The sequence below is a fragment of the Haliotis rufescens genome, unplaced genomic scaffold (assembly GCF_023055435.1).
Source record: "Haliotis rufescens isolate VD_foot unplaced genomic scaffold, xgHalRufe1.0.p SCAF_29, whole genome shotgun sequence".
In the NCBI taxonomy this organism is placed as follows: Eukaryota; Metazoa; Mollusca; class Gastropoda; order Lepetellida; family Haliotidae; genus Haliotis; species Haliotis rufescens.
In genome coordinates, this window is record NW_025963990.1 from 1859099 (window position 1) to 1873877 (window position 14779).

Genomic DNA, 14779 nt, shown 5'->3' on the forward strand with positions numbered 1-14779 from the left:
AGTGAACACCACTTCCTGAACATATCTCATCACCTTGTGTTTCAGCTGGTTTCATCGACATGAAGGAATTTTTCAACGCTAACACTTCCGTAGATGTACCTTGGGACGGGTTCGAATCCAAGATCGGCATGATGATGTACTACGTTGGCCTGTCCAACAACACGGAGGCTGGCAACTATAGATGTGGACAGTTTGTGAGTATAGATGACCCTCCCAGAAAATTTTACGTATACGTATCTATTATAACCTTTTTTCTGTGGCCAGCGTAATTTAAGATTTAAGTTCCATCGAAAGACGCTAATGTTGGTGACATGTTTCAGACTGAAAGAGGCTCCATCACTGACGATGAACGACAAGAGATTTTCAACATTGTGGACCTACAAAATGTCGGGAGGGACACATTTACGAAGTTTGAAAATCTGTCTCTAGAGCAGAATGATGTCTACTATGCTTGGGTTGTCGGTAAGTTGAAGCAAAAAGGCAGATGCAAAGTGTTAAGCCCCATCTTATACTACTAAAGCTGCTAACGACGTAAATCGTTATATGTAACGACAGATAATAATGAGGTGATAGAGGGAGATACGGAATGTTATATCCGGAACTATATTTACGTCCTTTGGGATAGGTTGTGTTACAAGCTGTTTTCCAAATTGGAACGCAGAGGTTAACCCAGAAATCAGTTCGCAAAGAATTAAAATGTGAAGCAAGTATACATGTATTGCCACACTAGATCAATCAATAATCAATAAACAAATTTCTTGTTTACAATAAACAAAGTCAATGCACTTGGTCAAATAAGTCGCAGATTCAATACGAAACAAGCCCTAGAATAATATTAGTTCATTTATCCATGTTCCGAATATCGCCACTGTTGAAGGTCGGGAAAAAAGCCTCTCTTTAAATAAAAAAAGGTATTAGAAGCTGGCAGACATTCAGTATCCAAACAGTATTTGGCAAGTAGATTAGAAAGAAGCCAGGTAGAAAATGCATCAAATTGCCCTCATGTCGCTTTCATCAAGGTACAGGCAGCCTTCTAGAAGCCGCCCCTTCCAGAAACTCCTCGAAGAATCAAGCCTGCCATGTTCATGTGCACAAGGGCAGAAAACACTAATTCTAATACACCATTATCCTTAAAAGCCCTACTTGCTGTTGCCGACTGCTGTTCAAAAATACCCACGACAGCACTAGGTATTTTGTAATAGTATATACGATCATTTACTGCCATTGACACTTACTTCAAATATATGTATGACTGTTGATACCGCCACCGATATTACTAACATAAAAGAGCTAATAATTCTGATACATCTTTAGCTCACTGAGTAATTAATCACGTTTTGTCTTCATGAGCATTTATTTCCCCTGAGAAACTGTGAGATTAGCATACCTGTGTTGTGTTCATTATAGTATCACTGCACAACATTATTGATAAATTTCTTTTCTTAATCTCATCTCAAGTCACAAAAAACATGTTATTAAATTCACATTTTAGACACGGTGATATGCAAACTGCGGTTGAAATGTGCATCAATGCTGCTTATATATGTATTATTCATCATCGCTTATGCGTCAATATCCCTGACAGCAGCGTTTCATAATTAGGAATTTGATCCATACACCAGGTGCTGACAGGGCCGGATTGTGCAACGTGACAAGTCAGATGTTCCAGGTAGACGTCACACCTCCAGTCAAAGGCAGGATCAGAACAGGGCCCTATTATGACATGGTACGTGACATGGGCCAACTACGTAAATCCAACTCTCAGTTCAGGCCATGCTTGCTAATAACCGTAGTATCATTACATGTTCTTAAAAGGTCTTGAAGATTGTATTGATATAAAGGTGTTAAAGCCCACCAGTTATCACTGTGTGTGGATTTGTGGTGCACTCTATGTTTAGTGGCACAGCTGTATCAGGATGGCTAAATTACTTTTCTTTGAACACTACTTTCTTCATAAATGTTGTCTAATTATCGTGTACAGCAGGTCAGCTGAGTGGTAGAAGTAAAGACATTTCTCATTATAGTGTCATAGCGACTGATTTACGAACGACAACCATTGTCTGAATGAACATTTAATTCCAAAAGCTTATTACCCGAGAGAGAGAGAGAGAGAGAGAGAGAGAGAGAGAGAGAGAGAGAGAGAGAGAGAGAGAGAGAGAGAGAGAGAGAGAGAGAGAGAGAGAGAGAGAGAGAGAGAGAGAGAGAGAGAGAGAGAGAGAGAGAGAGAGAGAGAGAGAGGGAGAGTGGGGGAGAGAGAGATGGGGGAGAGAGAGATGGGGGGAGAGAGAGATGGGGGGGGATGGGGGGGGGGGGAGAGATGGGGGGGGGGGAGAGAGATGGGGAGAGAGAGGTCTTACCCTTAGCCTAGCTAGGGTTAGGCTGGGTGCTCGGGGGCACCAAGACAACAACCACTACCACTATGTGCTGACCTGGCACATGGTGTCTTTTGTATGTATATATCTACCTGTATAAAGTAAAATTGTATATACAGCAAGCAATCGCCATCAAGTTGTCACTTCCTACCTATAACCATACCCAGATTTCTTGCACATACGAGTATGCAAATTATTCGTAAGCAACGTCACGTGTGTCTGCAACGCAGTGCACCAACGCGTTGTTAATATCTTAGTACGTGAAACGTGACCACATGTAGACACATATTTGAGGCTCATTTGATGTGTTTGCATTCACTGTTGAACTGAAATATGTTATCGTTTCTTTCATATCAAATGAAAGAAATGGCCCGTGACTTTAGAAATCTTGTATTAAAAAAGTCTCAAAAATTAAAACAACGTTTAGATGACCATACTTTGTTTCGTAAATAAAAGCGACCATAACCTGCACAAAATCAGAAGAAAGGGAAAGTTGGCTATTGGAAAGTAAACATGTTTATGATGTTTTCGGAAGCTTACACCAGATATGCACAAACCAGTGAACGTATCCTGAAATGGATATATTATAGAAATAACAGGACTAAAATCAAACAACATTATAGGGGGGTGGATAATGTACTGTTACATTCGGCAGCAACTGAGTTATTCGGCGAGCAGTGAGAGTCTTCAGACCTACTGGACAGACTTCAGTGATGAAGACTCGGGGATCCGCTGCTACCACGCAGCCCTGCTGAAGAGAGCCTCCTGTGACAAAGACTCGGCGGAAGAAACTGTCGTAGATTCCATAGAGATTGATGTCAACTACACGTCTTATAAATTCATGGGCATCACTATGCAGGTGGGTGATTTACAAGAATTCCATGTAGATTTTGACACGTGTACGGACACATTCCAGATATTAAAGTTTCATGTTTTCTTTACAAGGGCAACACTCCCTACTTTGTTCGTCTCGTGGCGGAGAACTTTGCTGGTCTCAAGTCGGCATTAGACTCTCCACCAGTCCTGTATGACAACTCCCTCCCCTCCTCCGGCCTCGTCATCGACGGACATGACTTCACTCACGACATCAGCTGGAGCGGCTCTGCCAACACCGTCACAGGTAACCCATATATATTACGGTCTGGTTTGAATACGTAGGTGCAGAAATAATGTATGGGTTTTCTGATACGATGAATGATACAAAGTTGTGATAAAAAAGGCTGAAGTAAAAGATGACATGTACCTTACATTCAGATGACATGACATTGATGATGCCCTGGTGACCTGGCTGACTGCGCTACTCACTGTACAGGGACTTTCCACAAGGTTGTCTTCTCCAGTATCGAGTATTTACAAGCTACGACTCCATAGTCGTACTTATTGCTGACCGTTGCATAAAACAAGAATCATTCACTCATGATATCTATGCACTACAATGTAGCGGACACATAATTGCTCCAACCGTTTGTCAAGTAAAGAGAAATACTTGGAACATACTTCATTTTAATCACTTACTTTCTGCTGTCTGTAGGCACATTCCTACACCACCCTGTGCCCGACGTGTCCCCATGTCCTGGCAGACGGGTCACATTTGATGACTCGGCCTGGAAGTACCTGGAGTCAGACCGGAACTACGACAGCAACAACCATAGCTTGACCTTGACCTACAGGTCAGCCAACGTCCATCCCGAGTCCGGCAAAGTTGACATCAAACTGTCCCGAGACACCAAGACTGACACCATGTTTTCTGGAACCTACTTCAGATATGCTGATCTTGTCAATGGCGGGGAGTATAAGGTATTTTGATGCAAACTGGCATATCATTCTCGTCGCCTATTCCCACAAATTAAGTTTTCCAATCTATGCTCATAGGCAAAACTTACTGTAACCGTGTAAACGGCGGGGAGTATAAGGTATTAAGATACAAACGGTCACATAGATCTTGTCGGATATTCCCACAAATTAAGTTTTCCAAGCTATGCTCATAGGCAAAAATTACTGTGACCATGTCAATGGCGGGGAGTATAAGGTATTAAGATGCAAACTGTTACATATATATATATATATATTGTCGCCTATTCCCACAAATTAAGTTTTCCAATCTATGCTCATAGGCAAAACTTACTGTGGCCTTGTCAATGGCGGGGAGTATAAGGTATTAAGATACAAACTGTCTCATAGATAATGTTGCATTGCATGTCCCAGATTACCACTGATGTCTCACCCACTGACTCCGTGTGTTTCAGCTGTCTATCCGAGCTGCAGCAGGTGATGGTCAGGCGGTCACCAGTGTCCTGTTCTGGGACGGCCCAGATGACTACATCCTGGACTATGACTACACACCAACACCGGACTGGACCGAGTCTGTCTGTGCCTGTTGCAGAGAGGAACCTGTTAATGCAGTATGAAGCCTTCTGTAATCAACTGATTTCCTAACCCATGCAATGAAATAGGCGGCATTGTCTCCACAATTATAGTCAATGTACAAACAATAACGAAATTAAATAAAATTATTTAAAAAAAATAAATAACGAAAGTAGTCAGAGCATTGACTTGTTATGCAAAAGCCCGGAGAGCGGAAGGTCCGGGGTTCGATCCCCAGCCGCGTCATACCAAAAGACGTTAAAATATGGTACTTGTTGTTACCCTGTCTGGCGCTCGGCATTAAGGGGCTAAAACAAGGACTGGTCGGCTCGGAGTCAGTATACTGTGTCTGAGTGGGGTATTCATGTTAAACTGCGGCATGGTATCTCAGTGAGCTAGCACTATAAATCGGCACCAGTCCGGACTAGTACAAGCAGCCACACACAAACACACACACGTACATGCACGTCGCTATATAAGTGCAATAATCTTGGACGCGACGTTAAACCCCATTTCACCTCACCTCACCCGTTATGCAAAAGATCTTGGTTCGACTTCACACAAGAAGTGAAACTAAGTCTTGGTCTGTCCGTCTGTAACATAGCTAGCAAAATGCTTCAAAGCATACACTCAATCACTCACTCACTCATCGAAACTTTCACCCATCCACCCCGCAGTCCTCCTATGTGATATGTTCATAATCATCAGGGGTAAGGGTAACAGGGTAATTTGTGTCCCGTAAACGTGTCAGGAACTCTTGATCGTGGGTTCGAATCCCAAAGTCTCCATGTTTGTGTTTATAGGTTAGTCACACTGTGCTGGTTGGCCTCAACAATATGATAAATGAAAATGGCTAGGAGTTGACAAGTCAACAAGCCGTGATACAACTGAAATATTCTTCTAAGTAGGTTACACCAAACCTGGTCAACCAAACTCATCCCATGTATGTTTCAATACCGTGTCTCTTCTTACACCAACCTGACCCAACTTATCCCGCCCTGCCCTGCCCTGCCCTGCCCTGCCCTGCCCTGCCCTGCCCTGCCCTGCACTGCCCTGCCCTGCCTGGAAAACGTTAATACTCATCCTCTGTCTGTTTCAATACTGTGTCTCTTCTTTCCTAGTCCTAGTCCTGTACGTGCAACTGTGATTCTTACCAACCCCACCCCACCCAACCTCGCCCTGCCCTGCCCTGCCCTGCCCTCCTGCCCTGCCCTGCCCTGCCCCGCCCCGGACCGCCCCGAACCGCCCCGCCCCGCCCCGCCCCGCCCCGCCCTGCCCTGCCCTGCCCTGCCCTGCCCTGCCCTGCCCTGCCCTGCCCTGCCCTGCCCTGCCCTGGGAATTGTTAATACTCATCCTGTTTCAATACTGTGTCTCTTCTTTCCTAGTCCTGTACGTGCAACTGTGATTCTTACCTACAAGCGGAGAGGCACTACAAGAACATCAGCAAGAGATCTGTGGATGAGAATGACCCTGGCTACGAGGTGAAGAAGCTGACGGACGAGGAAAAGAAGAAGCTTCAAGAGAAAGGATCCATCACTGGCAAGACTGATATCGGGAATCCTAATCTTAACCCAAGGAAGGCCTGTGGAGTACAATTATTTGGAGGTTGGTGTATGTCGATTCTGTTTGCATGCATATGTTTGTAATGAGAAATGCAGTTTTATACGGTAGCCATGTTCAAACAAATGGACAACGTGAACTGAACAGATAGGCTACAGATTACATCTGTAGTTTCAGTCATGGACCGTGAAGGTGAAGGTCTATGACCAGTACCATCATACATTAATAAGTGGTCCTCAAGACACATGACATTCCTCTTTTATTCTCACATGACTACAGGTGAAGTTTGATTCCAGTATCATCATGCATTAACATGACAGTCCTGTTTTCTACTGATGATAGGACGTTACGTGAAGATTACATGTGATGCATCTATTGTCAGCCTTGGCAGTACTGATGATATTCCTCCATACTGTGTATAGGTGCAGCAGCCAAGTTAGTGGCATGGTGTGGTTACGGAGACTACCTCAACGAACCTGTAGAAGCAGTGAAAGATCTTCAACATGACCCCTCCGGAGATTACCATCAGTACATTGTCAAGTTCACTACACAGAGAGAAGGAGCAAGGGGATCTGAGGTGATTTTGATAGAAACCTGTACCATACTAATATCAGATGTTCTCAAATATCTCCGTTCTTGCCTGAATTTAACTTGCTGTTAACTTTTGAAAATGTTCAATGTAACTAATGGTACAAGCTGTCGGAGAAATATATGTTGGCCACGTGTGGGTGTAGCATTTAGACAGGATAATACGACTTTGACAGTATGTCTGTATGAGCTGTATGATCGCGTGTAGTGAGTGAGTTGGGATTAACGCCGCTTTTAACAGTATTCCAGTGATATCAAAGCTTGTAAGCTTAAAGCCCGAAGTGATGCAGGTCTTAGACGTTTACCACTTAGGAGGAAACCCACGAGCACGGGTATGGGGCTGACAAACCAAGAAACATAATCGGGAAGAACCGGGATTCGAACCCACAATTATAGGTTTCTGGCGTGCCCAAGGGACGCAACTCTGCACAGGTAATTGCGGCGCCTTTGACGACTGGACCATCCGCGCGTGTAACATCAGAATGCGAGAAATACTAGTACCCAGGGACGCATTAACGTTAACCACGAAAACACCCGGAAACTGCTCTGATACTAACGGACCATTGATTATCATTTAGGCAAACATAGATTAGAATACAAGATAAACTGTCCCTAGAACACAAATCAGCATTACCATCAGAGAAGGCAATATGCTGAAGGTTCGTGAATATCTATGCTAATTAATCATATATCAGTTGGTCGCATTTGAAAATGTCTCTGGTTTTGAGATTGTTTAACAACATCATACACACGGCATATGATAAACCTACTATATGTTTAAATTTCTTGTTGTAGGTTACCTGGTGCATGGCAGTCTACATGGACGGGGATCTGCTGACGGAGCAGTCAGGAATACCGCGTCTCTCTCCTGGCACCAAACTCTTCCTGGGAGTCTGGAACCACAAGAACTTTATTCCTGACACTGATCGAGATTCGGAAGGACACTTACAAGTTTGGAGTGCTACGGCTTCATTTCGTGACCTGGTGATGCCAGCTGACAAGGAGAAGTTGTGTCGCTATGGCAACCCTTTCCAAGGAGGCAACAACCCCATTGTTCGGTATGAGGCAGGAATCGGGTCAGCTTCCGGTTTCTCTGATGTATTACCGTACCAGCAGGTGAGATGTGGTGCATGTTGATAAATAACAGCGACAGGTTGACTGCATCGTACACAGATGAATAGTAATATGTCGAAGAAATTAGAAATATCTGGTGAAAACTAATATTTCAGATGATAATGAAAACCCTGTGGCAGAGAGTGTTCAACAACACTCGCTGGAAAAGTTATTTACGAAACTATGAAGTTTGATTTGGGTAATTGTAACTTTACAGGGAGGGAGGCACGACGGTAGAGATTATTGCTGTACCCGACGAGGACTTGTAGCATCACCTGAATTGCGAATGTGACATCTTCTGTGTCTTGCCCTGAGACTTGTCAACTGACGCTAACGTGATGTATGTTTTACTAGGTACATACACCGTGTTTTCCCTGCCTGAAACCCTGTGACGTTACGTCATCTTACTCTAACGTGTTCTGTGTGTTGCTAGGCACACACTCCATGTGTCCCCTGCCTCACACCCTGTGACGTAACGTCATGTTACTCTGACATGTTCTGTGTGTTGCTAGATACATACACCGTGTTTTCCCTCCCTGAAACCCTGTGACGTTACGTCATCTTACTCTAGCGTGTTCTATGTGTTGCTAGGTACATACACCGTGTCCCCTGGCTGACACCCTGTGACGTTACGTCATCTTACTCTAACGTGTTCTATGTGTTGCTAGGTGTATACACCGTGCATCCCCTGGCTGACACCCTGTGACGTAACGTCATCTTACTCTAACGTGTTCTGTGTGTTGCTAGGTACATACACCGTGTGTCCCCTGCCTGACACCCTGTGACGTTAAGTCATCTTACTCTAACGTGGTCTGTGTGTTGCTAGGTACATACACCGTGTATTCCTTGTTTGACACTCTGTGCCGTTACGTCATCTTACTCTGATGTGTTCTGTGTGTTGCTAGGTACATACACCGTGTATTCCCTGTTTGACACTCTGCTGTTACGTCATCTTACTCTTATGTGTCCTATGTGTTGCTAGGTACATACAATGCGTGTCACCTGTCTGATACCCTGTGACGTTACGTCATCTTACTCTAACGTGTTCTGTGTCATCTCACACGTTAGAGTAGTGTTGCTAGGCACACACTCCGTGTTTTCCCTCCCTGACACCCTGTGACGTTACGTCATCTTACTCTGACGTGTTCTATGTGTTGCCAGGCACACACTCCGTGTGTCCCCTGCCTGACACCCTGTGACGTTACGTCATCTTCTCTAACGTGTTCTGCGTGTTGCTAGGTACATACACCGTGTATTCCCTCCCTGACACCCTGTGACGTTACGTCATCTTACTCTTACGTTCTCTGTGTGTTGCTAGGTACATACACCGTGTGTCCCCCGTCTGACACCGTGTGATGTAACGTCATCTTCTCTAACGTGTTCTGCGTGTTGCTAGGTACATACACCGTGTATTCCCTATTTGACACCCTGTGACGTTACGTCATCTTACTCTAACATGTTCTATGTGTTGCTAGGTGTATAAACCATGCATCTCCTGTCTGACACCCTGTGACGTTACGTCATCTTACTCTGACGTGTTCTGTGTGTTGCTAGGTACCTACTCCGTGTATCCCATGCCTGAAACCCTGTGACATTACGTCATCTTACTCTAACGTGTTCTATGTGTTTCTAGGTGTATACACCGTGCATCCCCTGGCTGACACCCTGTGACGTTACGTCATCTTACTCTAACGTGTTTTATGTGTTGCTAGGTACATACTCCGTGTATCCCCTGCCTTACACCCTGTGACATGTACACATGTGACCCAGCTTGTGACAGCTCATCAACAGACCAGGTCAAGGTCACCCTCAACAACCTCAACCTTATAGAAACAGCAGTCGTTGAGGGAGAAGTAGTCCCTGTATTGTACTACCTCACAGGTGAGAGAACAACAGTCGTGGAGGGAGAAGTAGTCCCTGTATTGTACTACCTCACAGGTGAGAGAACAACAGTTGTGGAGGGAGAAGTAGTCCCTGTATTGTACTACCTCACAGGTGAGAGAACAACAGTTGTAGAGGGAGAAGTAGTCCACGTATTATACTACCTCACAGGTGAGAGAACAACAGTTGTGGAGGGAGAAGTAGTCCCTGTATTGTACTACCTCACAGGTGAGATAACAACAGTTGTGGAGGGAGAAGAAGTCCCTGTATTGTACTACCTCACAGGTGAGAGAACAACAGTTGTGGAGGGAGAAGTAGTCCATGTATTGTACTACCTAACAGGTGAGAGAACAACAGTTGTGGAGGGAGAAGTAGTCCATGTATTGTACTACCTCACAGGTGAGAGAACAACAGTTATGGAGGGTAAAGTAGTCCCTGTATTGTACTATTTACCTCACAGGTGAGAGAACAACAGTTGTGGAGGGAGAAGTAGTCCCGGTGTTGTTCTACCTCACAGGTGAGAGAATAATCAAATTGTATTTCTTCCTTGTGGGGCTTCTGCCACAGAATCTGTGGTTATCCTCTCAAAGTGGCAACAGTCAGTTCTAATTGTGACCATGTTAAGTGCTTGCCATCGTACACCAAAGACATGATTTGCCTTGTATTATACCTGCAATATTGATGACATGGACGTACAGAAATGTTCATTTACTCGCAAACGTTTCAGTGAAAGCTGTCCTTGGGTCTGGAACAGAGGCCGTATCGTCATCTGACGGCTTCAACATCGACACGTCACCACCACTGTTTGACACCGACGTCATGCTCTACATCGACGTCACCCAGGGCAACTTTACCCCTGTGACGTACCAGGGATCCAACGACACCATCAAGGCTATATGGAAGTGCAATGACGACGAGAGTGAAATTATGGTAACGCGAGGCTTCTGTGTGTAAAAATATATACATGGTTAAATGTGTTCGGAAATCTTTAAAAGGAAAGGTGTGTTTCAATGCATTATCGGGTCCGTTTAATAATGTGTCCAACTTGTTGGTGATCAAATATGTTAAAGGCAAAATGGATTGGACCCGTGGCCAAAGCGCTGATTTGTCACAACATACACCCGGGTTCGTTCCCCTTACGTGTGTGATGCATTTATCGCTGGACTACTGGTATTATCTAAATGCAGCGGGACACCACACTCACTTACTCATTTACTTACTCTGCGGCTAAAACGTCGACTTTGAGGCCAATTGCAAAGATACACAGTGAAGGTTATTTAACATGTAACCAACTTTATATAAACTGGGTAAATATCGAGCTACAAGAATACATGTATGACATTACAGAACTACGAGTGGGCGATAGGCACAGCGCCAGGGGGAGAAGAGTTGCAGACATTTGTAACAACTGGGGAGAATCCTGGATCGATGAACTCCGGACTTGAGGGCCTCCTGGAACACAACACGACATACTACGTGACCGTCAGATGTAGCAACGGGGCAGGACTGGCCACAACATACGCTGATCCTAGAGGTGTGTACCTTAATACATCAAACACTAGAGAGTTACTCTTGTTCCAGAGGGGCGTACCTTAATACATCACACAGTAGAGTGTTCTTTTTCAAGAGGTGCGTACCTTAATACATCACACACTAGAGAGTTACTCTTGTTCTAGAGGGCGTCAAGGGACGTTTCTGCAGTAGGATAAATGCTACCTTTGAACTTGTGACATTTCTCAATTAGCGTTTTGTCAGTATGTTTTTAAGATCCTGATTCCACCCTGAATGAATTAATCAATGAAGTGAAATGTGTGACTTAGGTGTGACCGTTCTGCTTGAACCTCCCCTTGTTGATGATGTCAACACGACAATAGTGGGTGCTGAATCCCTTGGAGAGAAAGTGGTGCCGCCAAACTCAATGAAAACCAAAGACAAAAACACCGTGGGTACTTCCTGGACGGTGTCTACAGATGAGAGTGTCAGGCGATATGGTAAATGATAATATCATGTATAATGAACGAGCAATATAAAACTCAGAAATTTTGCTTCAACAGGTGAATCCTGAGCGAACATTTTTACCGCTCAGTTCAAGAGACAAATCATAGATCTGCTTTTTGCATTATAAACATTTAGCTTAATTTTTTTACATCTCTGCCCTTGTTTCGGAAATGTCGATCTGAACAAAAAAATAACACATACAATTAAAGCTGGAATAGTGCTCAGTGCGGCGTTAAACAACAACAAAAAAACATTACAAGATACTGAAATCAATATGCTGGTCCAAATGTTCTTCTCGCTCCATGCTAAAAAACTGATGAGAAAGTTGTACACTCCTGTGAAACTTATGTTATAAGATCAATCTCATTAAAATCAGATCGTAGTGCTCGCAACGGCGCAGTATAGATCTGTGAACATCCAGTTACATGTCATGTCCGATCGACCTTTTGTCCGACCAATCAGAGACTCCGAATGTGTTTTTAGTCATTCAACCTCGAAAAGCTCAACACGGGACATTCAGAACTGTAGTGACCACTGATGCCGAATGTTAGACATCATCTATCTCTCGCTTCAATGGATAAACATTTAAAACGGAAAAGGGATTTGCCATAGCTCCGTGAGAGTACTGCCAGACAATCTCGGACATAGAACAGATATTCCAGAATTTTGAATTTCTTTTGTTCAGTCCCCAGATCATAGTGCAGCGGCGACGACAACTAAGATCTGATTTTAATCAGATTGTAATAAGATCGAATGTTCTGAACGAGTTGCAAGTACACCTATGAAGCTTGTTTCTAAAAACATCAAGGTCTTACGTCATGATCAATAGCATTTTCGATACCAATTGATACTTTTCTTGCAAGAATTAAGGTGATGACACCAGGTGTTCTCCAAATGTACCCTGGCTCAACCATATATAGGGGCGGCCTAGTGGTTTAAACGTTCGCTCGTCACGCCGAAGAGGTTCGTTTACCGAAATGGGTACAAAGTGTTAAGCCCATTTCTGGTGTCCCCCGTCGTGATATTGCTGGAACATTGCTAAAAGCGGCGTAAAAGCATACTCACTCACTCTACCATATACATATATCGTAAATTTGCAGGAAATCATTTTTATGTATATTATTGACTGACCTTGGATTAAAAAGAACTTGAGGGGACACGGGTGACCCAGTCGTCTAAGGCGCCGCAATTCTCTGTGCAGAGTTACCATACGTCACTTCGAATCCCGGTTCACCCCGATTATGTTTCTAGGCTTGTCAGCACCATACCCGTGCTCGTGGGTTTCACTGAAGTGGTAAACGTCTGAGACCTGCATCATTTCGGGCTTTCCTCCCACATTAAGCTGACACGTTGTGATATAACTGGAATAATATTAAAAGCGACGTTAAACACAACTCACTCACTCATTCGTAAATATCATTTGATCATTAAAAACATTGAAATCTTAAAAGCATGAATTACTTCAAGAATTCTACTGTCGATAATATATATACTGATATCTTATTTGTCCATTTATCGCTTCACCATCACAAGTAGTCTGTGGTTAAAGCGTTCGCTGTTCACTCCTTTACCAGGGTTTGCAATCCAATATGGGTACACTGTGCGGAGCTCATTCTTTGTGTCCATTGCCGTGATATAGTTGAATACTGCTAAATGTGGAGCACCTCACTCACTCACTCACTCACGGTAAAATATACAGAAACCTGAAAGACATCTATGCTTCATTTTCAGATTTCTGTGTGGGGAGTTCCGAAGCCAACATCAGTGACATCTTCCCCTGCACGTGGGTCGGCTACAATACGTCGGGGACGGTTACAGTTGCAGATGGATACCTTAAACTAAATGGCCGCAATATCTACATGCTGAGTCAATACAAGCCAGGCTACAATGCCTCGATACCCGGCACCACGGACAAGTCAGCCTTCACCATGGCTCCAGGCACAGAGATGTTCATCTTCATGAAGATGTGTAATGAGGCCCAGCTGTGCACGACCAAGTTGCTTGGCTCCACCTTAGTAGAGACAGACAAGTCAACGATTGCGACGTCGTCTGATGGTTCTGCCGTCAATGTAGATGTTGGGGGTGGTGCGAGGAGGAAGAGGGACGTTTCAGGAGTAACGGTATCAACGCCAGATGGTTAGTGTACAAAATAACGTGATAATGACCAGAGCTACGTAGAACCATTCTCACTGACGCTTTATCAGACATTGAAAAATTGGTAGAATATGTCAATATTAACCAATGACTTTCTCTTTAGAAACAATAGGGACAGAATAGGTTCCCCTGTCTGGTGTTTCTTGTCAGGGCCGACTTAAAGTATGATTGATGTGTTTGGTTTGCCTAGTAGGCCCGATTGTGTACAGGTCACAGTTGAATCTTGCTGTTTGACACTTGATTCAATATACCATGTTGTACAATGTATGTTCGTGTGTTTCTTCATCTCATCAAGGTATTGCCTTGTCTGTGATCCAGGGTTACAAGTCGGTCAGAGCATTGTGGTCACTCAGCTCACGAAGCTTGACCTGGAGACAGAATACAAGTCTGACGCCTCGGTTGAGTTTGTCCCATACATCACTGACCCGTCTACATCAACTACAGAAGATGCCTTCACGGACAGAATCCTCAGAAAGAGGCTCAACTATCAGGAAACAGACCTCTCATTATCTCTAAGTAGTGTTGGTAATCTTCCAATGCCAGGACCGGTGAGCGTGACCTTCACCTATGACCCCACGGTCACCAACACAACCTTGATGCTGCTTCACTGGAATACTGGTACGGCCTAACATTTGTTTATACGGATAATGTGACTTTATTTGAGCCATCTCGATTGACAGGGATACACTGTATAACTAACTGGGGACGCAATATATCTGTTGTACTGTACACGGTGGAGTAAAACAACG

At 44.1% G+C, this 14779-nt stretch overlaps 1 protein-coding gene across 2 annotated transcripts in view; it reads left to right on the forward strand.

Moving 5' to 3' along the window:
* LOC124137708 overlaps positions 1–14779 on the forward strand; it is a 139094-nt gene that overhangs the window by 106101 nt on the left and 18214 nt on the right. The window contains exons 114-129 of one of the 2 annotated variants that reach the window (XM_048402760.1): positions 46–194; positions 321–462; positions 1623–1726; positions 3028–3231; positions 3318–3492; positions 3904–4169; positions 4619–4774; positions 6122–6341; positions 6719–6873; positions 7680–8000; positions 9710–9878; positions 10606–10808; positions 11226–11412; positions 11699–11869; positions 13608–14012; positions 14349–14648. In XM_048402760.1, coding sequence (XP_048258717.1) covers positions 46–194; positions 321–462; positions 1623–1726; positions 3028–3231; positions 3318–3492; positions 3904–4169; positions 4619–4774; positions 6122–6341; positions 6719–6873; positions 7680–8000; positions 9710–9878; positions 10606–10808; positions 11226–11412; positions 11699–11869; positions 13608–14012; positions 14349–14648 — 3327 coding nt within the window. The other variant, XM_048402761.1, reaches the window with a different exon arrangement.